Source organism: Neoarius graeffei, chromosome 1, assembly GCF_027579695.1.
Source record: "Neoarius graeffei isolate fNeoGra1 chromosome 1, fNeoGra1.pri, whole genome shotgun sequence".
Lineage (NCBI taxonomy): Eukaryota > Metazoa > Chordata > Actinopteri > Siluriformes > Ariidae > Neoarius > Neoarius graeffei.
The window spans coordinates 42,014,419-42,036,204 of NC_083569.1; the positions used below are offsets into that span (position 1 = coordinate 42,014,419).

Consider the following 21,786-nt stretch of genomic DNA (forward strand, 5'->3'; position numbering starts at 1 on the left):
ACAGTGTACAGAACAAAATCATAACACCTGGTTGCTTCCAAATGCTTTCTCCTGTGTATTTTCCAAACTGTGTTCTGTGTATGTACTGTGTGGGGTGTTCTTTTGAAAACAACAACAACAAAAAAACCTCTCTCTCTCGTCTGTCTGGCATAAACCGGATAGTGTTTGCACGCTACCTCAGACTGTCAACGCAGTATTAAAAAACAAACAAAAAAAAAACCAGCCAAACAGATTGAATGCATTGCTCTCACCTAATATAACACGTTTTAAATAGGATGCATGAACACCCGATATCGGTAAGGGCGACTCCCAAGAGCTCAGGATTATCATATAAATTTCAGTCATCATGTGTTTTTTTCAATATTCCGTCACCTTTTTTTTTTTAAACACACAATTTGCATTCACTCTAGCTGTAATGACTAAAAACCTCACGTAGTTAAATTCTCATAGATATTGACCCCCCCCCCCCCCCCCCCCCCCCCCCCCCCCCCCAGAAGGTCTACAGAGATGGAGCCATTTTCTTCTCACAGATCATAAATAAAACATCAGCACTCTAAACTCTGGAAACAGAATCGTGACAGCCAGCCTGAGAAGTAATTCATGGTTTCCCTCTAAAGGCTTAACTAGTGCAATAGTGCATATGCTTTTGTAAATTTGCCCCCAAAGACTGAATTGTAAATGTTGTCTTGTGTTTTTATATAATCGTATTCATGTGTACACTGAGACGCAGCTGTTGCGTTTATTAAAAAAAAAAAAGTGGACTATTCCTAGGTAGAGATTCTTCAGTGTGATGTGGCCTAAATAAAGAAGGACCTGGATTTCCTCATTTAGACTGAAAAAGACCAAGCCTGGTGCTAGACGAAAAGATTTGCTGTATTTGGTCCTTTGTTAGTCATTGCAGGTGATTATCCTCATTGGACTGTCGTTTTTCACATCTGTTTTTAGATCAGAAGTAATGCTGAAATAACAAAAGTCAGGTTTTAATCCTCGCTACAGCTGAGTCATATTTAAAAAGTGAACTATAGTACATTTTTATCTTGCGTTCGTGCTGAGCTGTTTCACTAATCATTAACTGTTTGTGGATGACCACACTCTTCAATTAAACAGTTCTCAGAACTAAATCGATTTCCTGATGCTGTGAAGAGTGAGATGGAAAAATGTTCATAGGATAATTACGGGACAGTGTAATTAACTGCACTGTCTGTATCCGTTTAGTGCTGCAGATATTTTTATTTGGTTGTGGTCGTGGCTTAAAGCATATATAGAGAACCTTTATTTATCTCATTATCTCTAGCCGCTTTATCCTGTTCTACAGGGTCGCAGGCAAGCTGGAGCCTATCCCAGCTGACTACGGGCGAAAGGCGGGGTACACCCTGGACAAGTCGCCAGGTCATCACAGGGCTGACACATAGACACAGACAACCATTCACACTCACATTCACACCTACGCTCAATTTAGAGTCACCAGTTAACCTAACCTGCATGTCTTTGGACTGTGGGGGAAACCGGAGCACCCGGAGGAAACCCACGCGGACACGGGGAGAACATGCAAACTCCACACAGAAAGGCCCTCGCCGGCCCCGGGGCTCGAACCCGGACCTTCTTGCTGTGAGGCGACAGCGCTAACCACTACACCGTGCCGCCCTGCTGTATAAATGGGAATAAAAAATTATATATTTTTGAGAGTTAAAATCGAGCGCAAAGTTGGCATTGGAGCTGAGCCAGCCAGCCCTGAGTGCGTGACATCACAGCGGGAACCGGTTTTAAGGCCGAGGCCTTTTACAGCTATAAACCAAAGTCATATAAATAAAAATTTATGGTGAAAGTAAGAAATCCCGTTACCGACTCGCTCAACTAAGACTGATTTGACTCTCATTAAAACAGGATGGGTGTTCTAACTTGTGCAATATACATGTACATGCATGCATTTTCACTGATAAAATGTAAAAGGTGAATTAAATAATCAGATGAACTGAGACGATCACATTCTGAAGCAAATTAAATAATCTTATACCGCTAACTTAAACACACAATACAAGTTACATGGATTAATCTAAATGCAGGTAAACAATTATTATTATTATTTATTTATTTTAAATCCAAATGAGAGTCGGAGCTTACCCGTCTGTGTTCTCGCTTCTTGAAGGCTGATCTTGTGACCGATTTGTTTTGAAACGATCTGACTTTCAGTTGTTCGTTCAGTTCTCCGTTCATTCGCTTCTTCCATGTAAGGGCGAGATGGCAGTAATATCCAGTTTAGAAATCAGACGGCTGCTCCACTCATTCTCTCCATACTGTGTATTCCGCCATTACTGCTCGGCTCAGGCGATTACTAAAACCCAGGACGGAACCGAAGGTCACCGGTTTTAGCAACAACCGCAGGGAGGTCACTGCTTGAGCGATCTGTTCCGTCCCGGGTTTTACCAACAACCCTCGGCTCAGTCCGGGAGGACTGGCGCAACTGCACTTACTTTCCGTTAAAAAAATAAAATGAAATAAATGCTTTCCTTTTCTTGTTTTCCTTTAATTGTTGGTACTGCACCCTCTTTCAATACGGGCTTATAGCCAACGCTTCTCAACAGATCAGAGGTCTCGTACGAGTCTTCAATAAAATGTGCAGAGCAGAGGAGAGACTGCTGCATAGCCGCCCAATGTGCCCGTGAACTTCTCGCAAAACGCGTTCAAATCTTTGCAGTTTGAACATTCTTGGGCCATGAATGCAACGTAAATCCAGCTTCTGTCGTGTTGCTGCACCCACCAGTAACACATCTACGTGGCACGGCGATAAATTAGCTCAAAATGGAGGATCGGAGTTGCAGTCAGCTCTGTGTTTTAGTATAGCGGAAATGGCCATGAGACCGATAGACTTCCTGCTGTGACGTTACGGATGTCAAGGTCATTCACTCAGACCACTACCTGTATGAATCACTTGAATTGTAAAAATTACTATATTAGATTTATTGTTAACGCTTAAAACTATTCCTGTGCCATTCTTGAGGTCTCGAGACATTTATAAATGAAAGTGAGGCCATGGCTCTGCGTATTTGCTTTAAGCCAGAAGGGTGGGGGTGTGGTGCGTGCCCCCCCCCTTTAAAACTACTTTGGAAAATACTGGAGGGAGCTGTCCAAGGTAGAAATGCTCGCACAATCAGCACGATCTGTGAATTCTGCCTTGGACAGTTTCTCAACCTCAGCTTAGTCACTCCAGTTCATAAGTGGGTTAGAGATGTTTGCAGGAATTATTTAATTCCTCTCGTGGATTATTTTATTTATTTATTTTTTAAACAAATTTAGTTAGTTCTGTTTCTCCAAATACAGGGGTGAGTCAACTGAAATCCTTAAAAGTGCAGCAGTATCAGACAAAAGTCTGGACACACCTAATTTAGTGTTTGGGGGTTGTCCCCCCTTTTGTTTATTAATGTCTTATGTCTTAAAGTAATGATGGATGTCGTTTCTCTTTACTTTATTGAGTGGTTCTTGACATAATATGGATTAGTACAGTTGTGGAACAGGGCTATTTACTGTATGTTTATTGTTTTACTGTTTGATCTCAAATGCATTAAGAAGGCAAGAAATTGCACTAATTAACTTTTGACGAGGCACCTGTTAGCTCAAAAGCATTCCAGGTGACTACCTCATGAAGCTGGGGGGGCAAATTTTGAAAACTTCATTTTTTTTTTTTTTTGGTGCATTTGCACATTAATTTTGTGTGAGTTATATTTTATTAGGCATTTAACCCATTTACTAACTTAAATTTAAACTTCGTTATAACATTAGTTTCCTATTCATTAACCAGAACTTTACAAATCACTGTAATTATCAATAAAATCATCTACAAATTCCTGCAATAAAAGCTGAAACCTTAAATTATAATTTCTAGTGCACTTATGACAAACAAAATAGAGTGCTGCTCTCAAGTCCTATTACACAGAATACATCTTTATACAACAAAGATAAAAAATGAGATTCACCCGACTCTGAAGATTAATATTATGAGATAAATACAACTGAAAATATTATCGCTTTTAAACAAGTTTTGATTTTATGAAGTATACATAAATCAAATGTTACATCACAGTGTTAGGAATCATTCTGATTCTGTTCAAGTGCAATAAACAGGAGTTAAAAATAAGTGAAATTAAGTTACAAAGGAAAGAATTTTCCTGTAGTTACTTGAAATGTAAATACTGTAAACAATACAAAAAATTCAATAATGGTAGTTTATGAAAGTACTGTTTTTAAGATGATGTAAATCTTGGCGAAAGGGAAACCAACCAAAAGCGTGAAAGTGATCATGCCGTTACCATGGGAACAGCCTTTTATGAATGCGCCAGTGGGCTGTCAGCACACCGACTCCGGTGAGACTGAGGGAAGGTGACAAGTTTTGTGTTTCATCTAATTTAGGTAATTTTAAAACTATATTATTATTTGGCAGTGGGAACATAGGAAAGTGGAAAGTATAAAGTTTGTCAATATGTTTATCATGCTTGTATGATGATAAACTCGCAAAGATATTTATCTAAATACATGAGCTACTCATTCTAAACCTGCCAAGCTTCGCCAGCGAAGCTCTCAAAACTCGTAATATTTTGCTTCCATTCAAGCCTCGTTTCAAAGTCTGACCAATAAGTGTTACATTTTTGGTGGTAAATTTGATTTTCTCAATTTAATTTCCGTATATGGAAAGCACACGTTCCGGGAACCCGCTGATCGTCGACAAAAATGTCCGCAGAAATGCACAAAATTGCTTCACAAAACAACAAAATTTTGGTTAGCACAGGTTAGTATAAAATTTATAGGCCGCGTTTAGGGATTTATGGCCGTGTTTTTTGAGAATTGGCCGTGTAAAACACGGCTGTATGGCTCGCTAGCTAAGCCTATGATTGAAAAGCATTCCAGGTGACTACCTCATGAAGAACAACAACTTTCATTCATCACACGCTTGTGAAATTCCTCTCTGCATTCAACCCATCTGAAGCAGTGAACACACACTTGAGCAATGAGCGTGCACACATACCCAGAACAGTGGGCAGCCTTACTAACAGTGCCCAGGGAGCAGTTGGGAGTTAGGTGCCTCGCTCAAGGGCACCTCAGCCCAAGGCCATCCCATATTAACCTAACCTGCATGTCTTTGGACTGTGGAAACCGGAGCACCCGGAGGAAACCCATGTAGACACGGGGAGAACATGCAAACTCCACACAGAAAGGCCCTCGCCAGTTTCTGGGCTCGAACCCAGAATCTTCTTGCTGTGAGGCGACTGTGCTAACCACTACACCACCGCGCCGCCCCAGCTCAAGCTGGTTAACATAATGCCAATAGTGTGCAAAGTGTCAAGGTAAATGCTGGCTACAGTGAAGAATCTAAAATATGAAACTTATTTTAAAGTTACCACATAATTCCATTTATTTTATTCGTGGTCTGGTTTCCATCAAATCCTGCGCTCTGATTTGGCTGGCGAGCGGGTCCAGATCCTGCGGTATGGACCCCGGTTACGGACCTCTGGCGACTCACTCGCTCACAAGAAAAAACATAGTAGCATTTTTTGTCAACATTTTTTTTTTTTTTTTAATAAGATTTATTTATAAGATTATCAAAAATCTTTTTGCCAGCATTTTTCAGGAGAATAGCATTAATTTCAAATCAAGGATAGTGATAACGACAGTGTTCACAGCGAAAGCGAGTTTTACTACCCTGAGGAAGAAGAAATAAAAGGGAACATTTCAGGAGAAAGATAAAAACCTCTAACTGTTGCTAACGCCGAGCAAAAACATGGCTGAATCCTGAATGACTCCTATTTGTATAAATAGGGGACTACATAGGTGGCAAAATGTAGTTTTTTTTTTTTTCCTGCCATGGAAGTGCACTTGTATACCGAGGAGGAAGCAATTTGCATTACAGCCGTGAATGAGGATTCAAAATGGCGGCTCGGCTCAGTTTTCCCTTTTGAGCGCTCTTGTTTTCTGTTAGAATTTGGTAAAGAAAAAAAATAAATGTTATTTACTAGCTTAAGGTCGGTCCGTATCGTGAAATACCGTGACCTCGGCCTTGAATACTGACCTCGGCCCAGAGGGCCTCGGTCAGTACAGGGGTCGAAATTAAGCATGTACCGATGGACATGGGCAAGTCATTCTCATACTCGGGCAACAATAAAATTATCACTAGTTGTCTGTCGGACAACTGTGTTTGAATGTCTATTTTACCAAGAAAAATTAAGTTGTTGTGATTCCTAACAGAAACAGAACGAAAACTTTATTTTTCCCGTCTTCTCTTTGGTTTGTCCTTGACTTTGGTTCGTTGCAGTAGTTGATGCTTCCATTCGCAAGATGGCGCTACATGATATTATGATGATTCACACGAGGGGTCACTGTCACGTAGGCTAGAATGAATGAAGCGTCTTTTTGGACTGATTTTTAATTCTGATTTGATCAGTTGTACTTGACCATGATGACATGATGTTTTCTGACTGTTTAACATGTTTAATAGAAGATACTAGTAGTTATACCGAGTTGTTTTACTGTTCATCATGATGAAATAAACACCAAACACATATGAGTGTGTTAACTTTATCAATCAGTAATCAAACAATGGCAAAACAAGTTGAAATATTTTATTGCATACTCTATACATCCAGATTGCTTTTTATGCAAATTACTTACCCAGTCAACCTGCAAAAAAGTAGGGCAACTGATACATGCATGCGGGCAAGTACATTTTTGGGCTTGGTTGCCCTGAGGGCAAGTACATTCAAAAGTTAATTTTGACCCCTGCAGTACTTTCAAGACCTTGGTGACGGTATTTCACAATACGGACCAACCTTAAGCTGGTAAATAATAACATATTTATATGTTCCAAAAGTTATTTCATAGTTTTGATGTTTTCAGTTTTGTTCTACAATGTAGAAAACGGTCAAAATAGAGAAAAACCTATGAATGAATAGGGGTGTACAAACGTTTGACTGGTACTGTAGTAAAGAAATGGACTGTACTGGTAATCTAGCTAAATTGAAGTGACACAATGAACACTTGCGTGAAATGGAGATTATGTAGGAAAAAATGGATGCGTTCGTGGACCCCTATTTGCAATAAACACTTTGACTCACCCTCATATAAACAAACTAGTATCATTTTGAAACTGCTGCAGCCAGGAATAGGAAGTTGGACGAAGGACCACTGCAATGTGAACATGGTCTTTTGTTTGTTTTGCGATCACTCATTCGTCCCCATGGTCAGGATCCCAGTCCTCGTATACACCTCTAGTCTTAACCAGATGTTCTGTGGACTTTTCTGGGGGGGAACCCCAAACAACAGTGCCCTTCCTATTTGTATCTGCATCTCTTTAGAACACATTACCTGTTGAATCTGAATAATGTGTTCGTATCGGGTCAAATCCCTAGTTTCTACCAAATGTTTCTTGCCTCTTTTGTCAAAGTCTCTCAAGCACGCTCTTGTTCGCCATGCTCACTGCTGAGCTCAGCGGGGTCTTTTAAAGATCACAGGAGTTGTGGTTCTGGTTGTGCTTAGCCGTGAGCTACAAACGTGCAGTTTTCTCACTGCTGCTTGTTGTGAAAAATGAATTGAAATGAAACTTTCATTGCCAGCAGAACAGCCTGAAGGATGAATAATCTGCAGCTTACCCACTGAGTCTGTACTGGTCATGTATATACAGAGAAAGGGAGACTAACGGAGCCAAACTCTTGCTTAAAACTCGTCTACAGAGACTTGAGTTCATATTTTGGTCATTTGGTATTGTGAAACCTGTCCTCAGGGCTGTTTTTTTTTTTTTGTCTTATTTTTTAAAATTAAATATGAAATATGTGAATGCTGCATCTAATAAGCCTTTTATTGGAATTGCTTATTATAAGCTAAAGCTTTAGTTAATGGTGGTGATTATCTGAAACTGATGTGCTGTACACTTTGATGAGGAAATTGGTTCCATTACTATGAACAATGATGCTGTTAAAGTGCATATTCTGGGCCAATTTTGTTTATGAAAGTATGTCCCTTTACACACTCATCCAGAAGGGTAATTTTGCACAAGGCCATCTGTCTACAGCAGAAAAAAATAAAATAAAACGCGTCTGGAAAAATCCCAAGGGAATCTGGAGCCAGATTCGTGACGTCACCTGCAGAAGCGCCAGCAGGCTGCGCGAGCTCCGCACGGTTTCAGTGCACAGCCTGTGTAGACCAAGCGCTCCCATTTCTCTCTCATTGTCCGGTCTTTTGGGAAACGATGAGTACTAATCCCATCAAGATTGGTGTTGCTACACCCTCCTACGATACATCTGTTAACCATTTTAATAATTACGTGATAACGAAGAAATTTGCAGAAAACCACCAGGTTGTTTTCTCATGAACAAACCAGCGCTGACGTAGGATTCAGAGGGAGGCGTCCCGCACGCAACCAGGGCTTGAAATTAACTTTTTTTCTTTGTGTCCCCCAGTGGTCCCGAATTCTGTGTTGTATTGTCCCGAATGGAAGCAATAGTGTCCCCATTTTTTTCCTCTCTGAAATAACCAGTGGTTAATATTATCATATGACGTTACTATTATATTTGTAACTATGCGATTTTGAACCCTTTATATCATTTTTACAATAAGTCACAAGACACAAGTGACACATGTCCTATACATCATCTACTTCAAAATTAGTTATTGCATTTTCAGTTTATTAAACTTTGGCGATCTCACTGTATGAATAGATACCCGTTTATTTAAAGGGGCCAACTAGCTCATTCAGAAAATGTTTCAACTCCCTACATCTGCAGTACACTTTAGTTGAAAATAAGACCCCTTTTATGTTCATTTCATCTACTTATACCTTGAATATCTGTTGGCACTTATAAGGCCAACTTATAATTTTCACCATTACCGTTATCCATTTTTATGAACTTTCCGTTATCCATTACCGTTATCCATTTTTATGAACTTTCCGTTATCCATTTTTATGAACTTTCCGTTATCCATTTTTATGAACTTTCGCTGCCAAAACGTGGGTGCAAATGTTAGCAACATCAGCATAGTGCCAGGTCCGAGCCTAGTTGTGCTGCTGACTGACTAAACTTTCTGAACTAGAAAGACACCAAGAAAACTCACTTATTCTGTTGAACGGTATCTTCCGTCAATATCATCCACATCATTCCTGTTGTATTTTATAACGTGTCTAACAGTGTTCATTAAGTTCATTCAGTTGCTAGCGTTGCCTGCAGACCAGGCGATGACACTTTGGATCCTGAAGGTCCCGGAGACGTTATGTCTGGGCTTTCAGTTTCTTCCCCGCGGTCGGTCCGCTTCAACCACTTCAGCATTTTTGTTCTGGCAAGAGTCGGCGCAGCGTGTGCGGTAGCAATTCCATTCCAAGTCCATATAATGCGGACTCCGGCCGAAGATTCTAGAACAGAATGCGCTGCTCTGTAGCCTACGGATGCAGGTGCATCGAAAGTGTAGCTACTATGTATTTTTCGCTGTTAACGTTTTAAAATTAAAATTGACAAATTAGGTGAATGTCTACGTATGTGTTACGGCTTTGTAAATAATATTAATGTAGAACTTTTTTTCTAGATCTATTTTTTTCCATTGTCCCGGGATTGTCCCAGATATGATAATTTTGTGTACCGATGACATTTTTTATGGTCCCCGGGACGTCGGGACACCGTTAATTTCGAGCGCTGCACGCGACGTCACGAAAATCAATGTTTGCCGGGAAATCCAAATGCCAAGTTTTTTCAGAGGCGGACCAATTCGCCTCAAATGGCTTGATTTTCAACTGAATTTTTCTGGTATTGCGCAAGGTAAAAAAATTGCACAAAATGCAGAATGTGACAGATATTTGACCAAAGTTTAATATAAAAAAGGAGAATTACATTGATCTCGCTCCTGAATTTACCCGTGATATGCACTTTAACATCGCTGATCTGTGCTGACCCCTCCCCCCTCCCATTGTGTCTCTGAGCAGGTAGGCACCATGAACTATGTGGGGCAGTTGGCAGGTCAGGTGCTGGTGACGGTGAAGGAGCTGTATAAGGGCATTAACCAGGCCACGCTGTCAGGCTGCATCGATGTGGTGGTGGTACGGCAGAAAGACGGGACCTACCAGTGCTCTCCTTTTCACGTGCGCTTCGGGAAACTTGGAGTGCTGCGCTCCAAAGAGAAAGTGGTGAGTGACAACAGGGGCACAGGTTTATAATGGGAGTGCAAGATTGATCTGAAACTCATGCTGTAAAGTAAGACTGGTGGGTGATGTCTCTCATGTTCCGTGTTCTGTTTATAAGTGTCTTTTTATAAGAGGCTTGTCATGGTAACCATTTCTGGTTAACCCCACCCTGCTGTTATGTTTCACAAGCCACACATGAAGATCATTTATTGTATAGCTTTCTACCCATTTTCTTTACTAAAATAAGCAATCTTATTTTTTTCGCGGTGCAGTTTCCATCAAATCCTGCGCTCGAATTGACTGGCGAGCGGGTCCGTATCCTACGATACGGACCTCCTGGCTACTCGCTTGTTCACAACAACAAAAAACATAGTAGCATTTTTGGTCAACATTTATGTTTTTTTTTTAAAGATTTATTTATAAGATTATCAAAAATCTTATAAATTTTTGCCAGCATTTCTCAGGAGAATAGCATTAATTTTACAGCATGGATAGCGATAACGACAGTGTTCACAGCGAAAGCGAGTTTTACTACCCTGAGGAAGAAGAAATAAAAGAAAACATTTCAGGAGAAAGCTAAAAACCTCTAACTTGCTAATGCCGAGCAAAAACATGGCTGAATCCTGAATAACTCCTATTTGTATAAATAGGGGACTACATAGGTGGCAAAATGTAGTTTTTTCCTGCCATGGAAGTGCACTTGTATACCGAGGAGGAAGCCATTTGCATTACAGCCGTGAATGAGGATTCAAAATGGCAGCTCAGCTCGGTTTTCCCTTTCGGGCGCTCTCGTTTTCTGTTAGAATTTGGTAAAGAAAAAAATAAATATATTATTTACCAGCTTAAGGTCATGGTATTTCATGATACGGACCTCCCAGCTGGTAAATAACGCACACATCTGTCATGGGTTACGCGATTGCATCCTTTTACTGCACAGTCCTGCTGTAAGGAAATGTGTAGTAGGTTAAAATGGAGGGCTCAAGAAGTTCCTGTCAGTTTTAGTGAGCCAGTATGCAGCCCCCTTTAAAAAGAAAAAAAACCCTTATTGTCCTGAGTTACACCCTGATCGAGCCACCAAAACAGGCTTCAGTGAGCATGTAAACATTTCATCATCAGTGGGCCTGCGGTTTGCCATTTTTGCAAACATTAACTATGCTACGAGTTTGATGGAAATGCATAATCAGCAAGTCTGTACTGAAACAACACCCCTTGTTGAATGAAGAAAAGAGACTTTCACCACATCCTGTGTAAAAGACCAAGTGGGGTGGGTATGTCTGTGTGTGTCCTTGTACTGTTTTTGTGTCTGTAACGGCCCAAAATAGAATGTAACTTCTTTATATAATGGCTTTGGTGCAGAGACCCAAAAGGCAATATCCTGCTTTGGATGATGGGGAGGTTATAATAGGCTTGCTGTAGAAACCCTATATGTAACTGTACATTCTAAAGTCCTTCCCGCGCCATATGGCACATTAGGCGGCGCCGATCTCCGTTTCTGTAGTCCTCGGCCTCTCGCCTCTTCCATAGCTAGGGTTACAGTGGGGGTCTGGTCCTCTGGTAAACACGAGAGTTTTGACTCCCCACTCGCATCTGTATTGCAGCGTGCCTTGCCAGATGACAGTAGGTACCATTTTTACGCCTCCGCCACCTTAAGGTGCAGGAGGCATTATGTTTTCGGGTTGTCCGTCTGTCCGTGCGTGCGTCCGTCCCCAAACCTTGTGAACACGATATCTCAAAGGCTAATGAAAGGAATTTCACCAAACTTTCACCATTTGTGCGCTTTGGAACAAACATGAACTGATTAGATTTTGAGGTTAAAAGGTCACAGGTCAAGATTACTGTGAGGTCAAATTCTTTGAGATATGGCGTTCACAAAGTTTGGGGATGGACCCCCAAACTTTGTGAACGCCATATCTCAAAGAATAATGAAAGGAATTTCACCAAACTTTCACCATTTGTGTGCTTTGGGACAAAGATGAAATGATTAGATTTTGAGATCAAAAGGTCTAAGGTCAAGGCTAATGAAAATATCAAAATGCCAAAATGAAAATATCAAAATACCAAAGACCATCATAACTGCCTTTGATTGATGTAACTGCTTAAAATGGGATTTTGGCATGTTAGAAAAATGTAAAATCCAATAAATGGCCAAATTGGTCATTCAAAATCCAATAAATGGCCAAAAGGTCAAATTCTTTGAGATATGGTGTTCACAAAGTTTGGGGATGGACCCCCAAACTTTGTGAACGCCATATCTCAAAGAATAATGAAAGGAATTTCACCAAACTTTCACCATTTGTGCGCTTTGGGACAAAGATGAAAGGATTAGATTTTGAGATCAAAAGGTCTAAGGTCAAGGTCACTGTGAGGTCAGATGTCTGTCCGAAAACCTTGTGAACGCAATATCTCCAAGGCTAATACAAGTAATTTCACCAGGTTAAGATTACTGTGAGGTCAAATGTCCATCCCCAAATCGCAACTTAATAAGGCGTGTAGTCTACCAGGCGGAGGCATCCCCATCGACGCCATTGGCGTCGAGTTCTATCTCGTTATGATGGTCTTTGGTATGACCTGACCGCGAGTAGAACTCGCGATCTCCCGATCGAGAGGCGGACACGCTGACCACTAAGCCAACTCGCGGACAGCTGTACTGTACATTCTGAGTAGGTAATTAAGCTGCCTTTGATTGATGTAACTGCTTAAAATGGGATTTTGGCATGTTAGAAAAATGTAAAATCCAATAAATGGCCTGCAATAAAAGCATTAATTAATGTGATTTTGTAAAGCAATACATCTTAATGATTATTATAAAATTAATAACATAACTCAAATACGGGTCAACTGAGTGAGTTTATAAAACATTTTAAGTTGAAAAATCCCGTTTTATTTTTGTGCAAAAACGGATTGTTTTCCCAGTTTCAGTTTAGAATAAAGCTGTGGTAGGAGTGTTAGGTTATCACTGACAAAGGTCAAATGTCACTGTCTGTCTTTTATAACCATTGCCCACTTTATTAGGAAGTACATCTGCACATTGGCTGAGTGAATAATTTCATTAATCATGTGGCACCAGTACAATGCTGAAAATGGCCACTTGAAGATTGGAATAAGACCATGTTATGTTCCACCCTTCATCTTTCCAGTTTGGTGGCACCTGTACCCAGTGTAACCTGAGATGATGATTCTTTTTCCAACATATTGCAGGCATTTAGCAGATGCTCTTATCCAGAGTGACGTACAACATACCCAGAACAGTTGGGGGTTAGGTGTCTTGCTCAAGGGCACTTCAGCCATTCCTGCTGGTCCACGGAATCAAACCAGTGACCTTTTGGTCTCAAAGCTGCTTCTCTAACCTTTAGGCCATGGTTAGGCCCTGTTCTTAACTGAAAGCAGTAGAACCCACTGTGGTCTGTTGTGGAAGACATGCTACAAGGTTCAACATGTTCTTCATTTTGAGATGCTTTTCTGCTGACCACAGTTGTATCGAATAGTTGCGTTATTGTAGCCCTTCCTGGTAGCTTGAACCAGTTTGGCCATTCTCCTTTGCCCTCTTTCATCAGCAAGGTGTTTCAGCCCACAGACCTGATGCTTATCGAATTTTTATTTTATTTATTTTTTTCACCATTTTGTGTAATCTCTAGCGACTGTTTGTGGAAAATTCCAGGTGGTCAGCAGTTTCTGAAATACTCAAACCAGCCCATCTGGCACCAACAACATGCCACGGTCAGAGTTATGCCCAGGTCAGATGGCAGGCTGCAACTCATTTTCAACTACTTTCGTCTACCTGAGATGATAAAATTGCAGGTACACGCAAGACTGGTCTTGTGTTGATACATGACGACACAGATAATGGCAGAGGGTCTTTAGTAGAGGCAGGTTGACTCAAGTGGATCACAATCTGTTCGCATTTCAGCTGCGATTCGCTTCTCATAGAGGATGTGCAGTCACGTGACCCGTCCATGTTTACTCCGCCATATTGGACGGCTTCAGGATTGTTTACCTTGCACGAGCGTAATGGATCCAGGGAGTAATCCCCAAGAAAATTCGGAAAATACCCCATCTACATCGCGCGATTACTTGTCTAAGTTTGTTCAGCATCTTGAAGGTGACGTGAGGCAGCGTTACGTGGAAAAGTGTTCCAGGTTGGGGATTGCAGATCCGTACGACTTGCCGCAATCCTTGTTCAGGGAAATTCGGAGCTGCGGTGCCGGTGATTTGCCCGATCTGGCCTACCACGACATTTACAATTTTCTCGTTAATCGTGAATCGTGTTACACTGGCAAAGCCGTCAAAGCTTACAAGAGCCTGGAAGCTTATAAATATTTTGTTGCGGGATGGATATCTCAACTATACGTCTGGAAGGTCCCGAAGAAGAATGTCTACTTGATAACCTCACGGGTAAGTGGCGTTAAGATGTTTATCATAAAGAGACTATGCAGGACGTTTTATAGCTTATTTAGTAATTTTAATACAGAATTTACTCTGATGAAATTATTCAGACACTCCAACACCCCCACCCCCACCCAAAGAAAAAAATCAGATCTGCGTGTTTCAGCCGTGAAACGGCATCCGCCGTTTGCATCCCTGTTTAAACTCATAGGTTAACCGACTTTAACCGGCTAATGAGGCTCGGTGGTCGGTCAAGATTTTTTTTTTTTTTAGTTTTCGCCATCCCTACTATGGATTGGCCTTTCAAAGGCATATATGAGCCAAAAAGATAAAACATTGTCATAGACTAGGCCAGGGTAGTAGGGCTAGGCATAGCCATTTTAAACGTTAGAGACTGTCTAGTTTCTAAGTATGCAGCTATCATTCAATCCAAAAATCAACTTAACAGATGTACTAGGAGTATTGAATTAGAAGATTACACCTACCTGATATGTTCACTACAAATTCGGCTGGTAGAACTGGGGTACCAGTTTTCTCTTCGCACAGCGCGTCTCTCCTCGTCTGCGGGGAATCTATAAAATGACAGGCCCTCCTTTTGGCCCTGTCTATTGGTACAACCAAATGCTGAACAAGATATAACCATTCTTGAAAGATCTACTCCCACACACTTGATAATTAGAACGGGTTCGTCTAATGCCGCTTTTCCACTACAAACGCGGCTGAGTCGGGCTGAGCCGTGCCGTGCTGAGTCGAGCTGAGCGGGGCTGTTGGAGTTGCATTTCGACTACAACCGCGCTGAACCGTGCTGGCTGGAAGTGGGTGGACACATTGGGTGGAGTTAGCGAAAGTGGGTGGACGTCAGGTGATGTCGTTAAGCAGCGCAAACAGTGACATCAGTGAGCTTTTAAGCGGTAGTCTCACGACCCGGATAGTAAACAATAAACATGGAGGACATGGAGTCGTTAGTGTTGCTGGTCTTGGTTCTGTGGCTTGTTGTCACCGACAACGCCAACAGATACTGGCAAGAGCGTATAGATGAGGCGAGGCGCATAAGGCTTCATAATTCTCGTAATTCGTAATTCTTCTCCTTCCGGGTTTACGGTGTTTACAGATCCCAGCGTGCTCGCGGGGCGTGTGTGGGCATGTGAGGACACTCCTCCCCACCAATCAGTGCACAGGGGAGTGTCTGCTCACGCCCCCAGCCTCACTCGGCTCGCTTTGGCTCGCTTCAGCCCCACTCCAAAACGGTGCGAGTTTTAGGGGCTAAGCAGGGCTGAAGCGAGCGGAGTCATGCTGTTTTTTGGTAGTCGAAACGCGAGCCGTGTCGGGCTGAAGTGAGCTGAAGCGAGATGAAGTGAGCTGAAAAAGGGTAGTGGAAAAGGGCCATAAGTTCTATGCGCAGCCATGCCGTCCAAAATGGCGGATAAGCAAATATCACGTGACCTCGTGACGTCACGTGCAAATCCTCAATAGGTGCAAATAGCAGATTGACGCATGTAGAGGCAGGCGGTCATGCAACGCTTGAGCAACCAATCGCGGGTTGAAAAAAAGCATGATCGAGTCCAGAAACGCAGCCCTGCAACAGGAAAGAGCCCGCAGTTCAGAAGTTTAAAAGTTCAAAGTGCTTCCGCGTCTGGAAAACGACGCGCTCACAGTCCCAATAAATGATATCCACAGAAGAGCGAAATACTCCACAACACGCAGCAAAGTGACTAAATAATAGAATACAAAAACCTGGGCGAACAAGGGGCGAAAAACCATATCCTGAGGCGAAGACAATCCCGCGCCGAACGAATATCCGAGTGGTATAATGTAGAGCTGTGGATGAGCTGATGAGAGACAGGTGTGCTGGCCGCAGCGCAGGGAAAGCTTGGAGAAAACCAGGGAATGGGGTGAAAGATCGCCTCAGGACCTAGATCTTCCCGGCTGGCTCGTGACAAGATTCAGCTTAAAAAACTCTGCATCTTGCAATACATCTGACCACGATGAAGAATTTGACGCAAAACGCCTGCGTCCACCTGCAGTCGGTAGTCACCCGACCGATCTCAGGTTGCGGCATGCGTCTTTCTGCTGTCTGACCTGGTCATTACTGAGACCACGTTTCCCCCCGTTTTTATCCACTGTTGACTGAAAGACCCAAAGGGGGTGGTGGTGGGGGGAGGGTTATGTCATGGCGACGTCCATCCATCCTGGGAAGGGTGCTCACCTTCTGAAATCAACTCCTCTCAATTTTTGGAGGAATTTCACGAAACTTGGCAGGATTCTTTGTTATATGTCAGGAATACACTAGTGCTGTCAAGCGATTAAAATATTTAATCGCGATTAATGTCGCGACTGTCATAGTTAACTCGCGATTAATCGCAATTTAGTCGCACATTTTTGTCACATGAAAAACCATTGTAAATTCTCTTATCAGCATAAAAAAGTGAATGGGCTTGCTCACCGTTCGAACTACGGGGGTACTCGGGGATCCGAGATCCCCTGAAACAGACATGAGATCCCTTGAAAACGTGATTTGGGAAATGTTGGGGGGTCTCTAAAATATTGGCAAAATGATGTTTATTGACATAGCAATCGTGTGTAACAGGAAGCATTTGCATATCCGAAGTGAGCGCGCGATGGAGATCCGCGCTCTGAGACAAGCGCAAGCACCCACCCACCCCCACCCCCCACCCCCAGGGAAAAAAAAGGGACCCCCCCCCCCCCCCCCGAAAATATCGGCATAGTTCGAACACTGGTTGTACCAATTTTTTTTATTTTTTTTTTATTTTTTATTATTGCAGAGCATAACACGTCTTGTCACAGCCACTGCAAAGTGGGGCTGGAGCCGCCGATGGGAAAACGAAACTTAAACCGAGCACCGTGGCTCTTCGGGGGAGGGCAGAGGACTCTGGCTGTGCGGGGCGTGGCATCATGTCACAGAGCGTTAATCTCGCGATAAAAAAAAATATCGCCGTTAAAATTGAGTCAAGTTAACGCGTTAATAACGCGACATTTTTGACAGCACTAGAATACACACATTCTAATTTCGTTCAATTCGGTCACATTTTACCAGTTACAGCCCTTGATTAACAAAATTATACTTTTCACAGTTTCATGAAGGTGTGCTCACTACCTGAAATCAACTCCTCTCTCAATTTTTGGACAAGTTTCTTGAAGCTTGGCAAAAGGCCTTGTTCTATGACGGTAATACGGATGTTGCGATTTAATTTTGTTTGTGAAAATTTTACCAGAGTTTTGACCCTTGATTAAATAACTTGTACTTTGACAATTTCATGAGGGTGTACATTCTTCTGAAATCAACTCCTCTTACAATTTGTGGAGGAATTTCACCAAACTTGGCAAAAGGCTTTGACAGTTATACGCATATTGAAATTTCATTTAATTTAGGCAGATTTTACCCGAGTTACGCCCTTGATTATGAACAAACTTGTACTTTGGCAATTTCATCAAGGCGTGCTTGCTTTCTGAAATCAACTTCCCTCACAATTTTTATTATCCCCTGTAGGGTTGGGCGGTATCCAAATTTTGATACCTTTAAACTGTCTGTGTTTTCCCGGGGTATACGGTATTACCGAGAAAAAAACAATATTTTGTTTCGGCCTACTGCGTAACGTGCGCCTATACCGGCGGACCTTGTCCAGACCTGCGCCTATGCCTCAAATGTACTATTTAAAAGCAGCATAGCGAATTGTGTGCATTGTGGTATGGATTAAGCAGCAAAGTGAATTTTGTGCATTGATGAATGGATTAAGAGATATTTCAAAGCATCACGCAACTCTTCCTTCATCTTGAAAATAGCATTCAACTGTCGTTTACACATGTCTGCGTTGAAACGCCATTTGCAGCACTATTTCACCTACTCCATCAAAAAAAAGTACACGATGAGCAGGATCATACCCTTTCAAGCATGGGAAATAAAAAGAAAAGAAAAAGAATCAACCAACACCCAAGTCCGTTTAGACTGCGCGATAAACCATATTCTTCAGCGCAAATGAGGCGAACCTAATTCAAATGCGTGATAGCTGCACAAGGCAAAATCATATGGGCCCACGTCATGCCATGGCGGGGAAATTAATAATCAAATGGCCTTACCTTGCTTAAAACGTTGTCTTGATCACATAACTCCTTACAATTATTCCACTTAAATCCATACGGTTTAACACACCCAACAAAGATAGCAAGCGCATTGCTAATTCCCACCAGAAACCTAACAGTTTACGCTACGATGTTTTCTTCCGTTTCTTCAGTAGATGACATTTCAAACGTTTATTACCCACATCCCAAATGTCATACGTTATATTATTTTACCTTGTTACTCATGTAACCTACTCAAAACACTCAGATTGGAGGTGTTCCCCCCCCCCCTCGCGCTGTGACCGTCTTCTTACATACTTTACACACAGCTTCATCTGTGTTTGCTGGCTCTCCCTTTTCGTTTGGTTTGAAACCAAAATACTGCCACACTGCCGATGTTTGTTTTTTTTTTTTGCCACTAACTCGTTATCTTGACTTGCCATCTTTCAACCGCGGTCTCAGTCTCTTGCGAAGCTTTCTGTCAGACTCCAAATGTCACGCAGGGTTGCCATGGTAATGACATAAACAACCCTGCACGCGATGAGAACTTCTTTAGGAAATTGATAGAATTAGTGAAAATACGATCACACAGTTATTCGGGATGATCTTCAATTTATTATTTTATATTATGACCTCATGTACTCCATATTTATTTAGGTATTATATATATTTTTTTAAAATGACGATAATGAGACCGATACCGTTGGTACTTTTGGATACCTCGGGATACCTTCTTACCGTAATACCGCCCAACCCTAATCCCCCGCTGGCTGAAAGGCCCGAAGGGGGATTAAGTCGTGGCGATGTCCGTCCGTCCTGGGAAGGGTGCTCACCTTCTGAAATCAACTCCTCTCACAATTTTTGGAGGAATTTCACAAAACTTGACAGGATTCTGTGTTACACGTCGGTAATACGCATATTGCAATTTCGTTCAATTCAGCTGCATTTTACCAGAGTTATGGCCTAGTTGCCAGCGGGGGATGTTGTGCTCTCCGAGCACTCGTTATGTTTGTTGTGAACATTAAATGAAGCTCTTGACTTGGGTCTGTATGGTTTTATGCAGTGCTGCTGTCCCACATGATTGGCTGATCAGGTAACTGTATAAATGTGCAGATGTACAGGTATTCCCAATGAAAGTGGTCAACGAATGTGTGTGACTGCGTGCATGTTTAAATAACTAAACATACACCGGCAAATAAGTGGGTTGGAATACTTAACGATGCGTTTTGATAGAAGCTTTGTTCATATAATTTTTGGAAGTTCTGTCCGGTTTCCTTTTTCCAGAATAAGATCAATTGCAAAGCCATGTCGTTGAGCAACAGGAAATGTGGGTGGTTTTTGCATGTAGCTGATATGCAAGAAGTGAAAAAGAAGGAAACAAAAGTGGTGGGGGATTAAAAAGCTCTGTCAACCCACAAGAAGTGTGGAGATGCTGAGAGGGAGGTTGCTATGGCAACAGGTTTCTCAGAATAAGAAGTGCCTGCCAAGGGAGGAGTGGGAATAGTACCATCAAGGTTACTTATATAATAGGAAGGCAAACTAAATGTGACTCTTTTTTTGAAATCTTTTCCTGTGCTCATTGAGAGTCTTGAATGGCTCTACATGCTGGGCCCCCCTTTTGTCCATATTTTTACCTGACTTTCCCTCATCTCAGTCACGTAGAGAATGTTGGGTTTAAAAGGAAGTCCTTGATCCTTCTTTCAGCACAAGTCTGACCCTACTTTTGTTTAGCTTTTTAAATATTTTATGTTGGGTTGGCATGAGGGACATCTCTGGTTCAGACTCACCCTGGACTGGATCATTAGTGGCATCGTTAACATTCTGGCCCTTATTTCTGCACAGAATGTCCAGATTGCCTAGCAACCATGTAACTGAAGACGAGAGGCTTTTCCCCTAAGTGGGGGTAGAAAGGCAGAGATTGAGTAAAGCAGAGACTGGGCGGATTCTGTGTAAGATGCCGAAATAAATCAGTATTCACTAGAGGTTTTGGATCACTGCTAACGTTTCCTGCAGCTTGGCTGTTGGTTGAAAGCTGAGCATTGAGTATATGGCACTAATTTTGCGGTATCAGGTGTGTGATATGATCTTGGTGTCCACGACCAAATGCCAGCACACTGATCCCATTTGTTATTTGTGTATTCGAGTCGTGGCTGAAAAGATGATTAAAAATGTATTGGCTTGGCAGGAAGCCAAGGGTTTCATTTTACAAGAGGCTTCACTCTGATGCCTAGAAAACTGATGTGCTGAAGTAAACATTCTAAGAAAGGATATTCAGTAGACGATCATTTGCATGTTAGACACCAGATGCTGAATACCGTTTCAGAAACCTGTAAGATCGTTCTCTGATGTTTTGTAATTATGCGGTGTGACATTACAACAGCAAATACAGGTTCAGCTGTTTTTAAGACTCAATATTCTATTAGATTTGGGTCAGTCCATGAAATGGGGTTACCAAAATGTGACATAGAGGGAGTCACTTAAAACAATTTACAACTGAAAACAACTTTTATTTCCATGAAGCATTGACCATATAAGAAAATATAACATAACTCCTGCTCTACAATGTATGATAAAATCCATAAATATTTACCCGGTTGCTAATGTAACAAGGACACGAACAAGCTTTTAAAAATAAAGGAAAAATATTGATAAAATCAATTTTTTGCTTTTATTTGCTTACTTTAAACATTAACACTGAATAAGAATTCATTAGAAATATTAGTTCAACATCATAAACACTGAAAATATGAAATACCAGTATTTCACAAACTTCATAAAATCTCTAAGATTTGAACAATAACAGTCATTAACAGGAAACAGTTTCATCCTATATGGGGTAAATGAGATTATTGAATTCATTACTTTACTTAGTCACACTTATATCTGCACTTCTCGAGAGCACGTGTTGTGTGTGAGATCCCGCGAGAAGTTCTCTCGCGTCAGTTCAGCTGACCTAGATTGAGTAAATAGGTCTCGCAGGTTGTGAACGAACCAGGAAGTGAGTGGACGCTAAGTTAGGATGTGAGAAAAACCATCGATAATTTCTTTTATTGCCGTTTGTTTAAATTTCTTTCTACCTACATTGTTTTATAGTATATTCTTCTTTATATTAAAAACATCAATCATGATTTCAACTCGTTTTATCATTTTTTATAAGCCTGGTTTCTAACGTAACA

The 21,786-nt window shown here is 41.6% G+C and overlaps 1 protein-coding gene across 3 annotated transcripts in view; it reads left to right on the top strand.

The window, feature by feature from the left end:
- lpin2 (lipin 2) overlaps positions 1 to 21,786 on the top strand; it is a 106,002-nt gene that overhangs the window by 40,786 nt on the left and 43,430 nt on the right. For all 3 annotated transcript variants that reach the window (XM_060932098.1, XM_060932106.1, XM_060932089.1), the window contains exon 2: positions 9,953 to 10,153. In XM_060932098.1, the coding sequence (XP_060788081.1) occupies positions 9,962 to 10,153 (192 nt within the window). In that variant the 5' untranslated portion in view covers positions 9,953 to 9,961. The remainder of the gene's footprint in view (positions 1 to 9,952; positions 10,154 to 21,786) is intronic.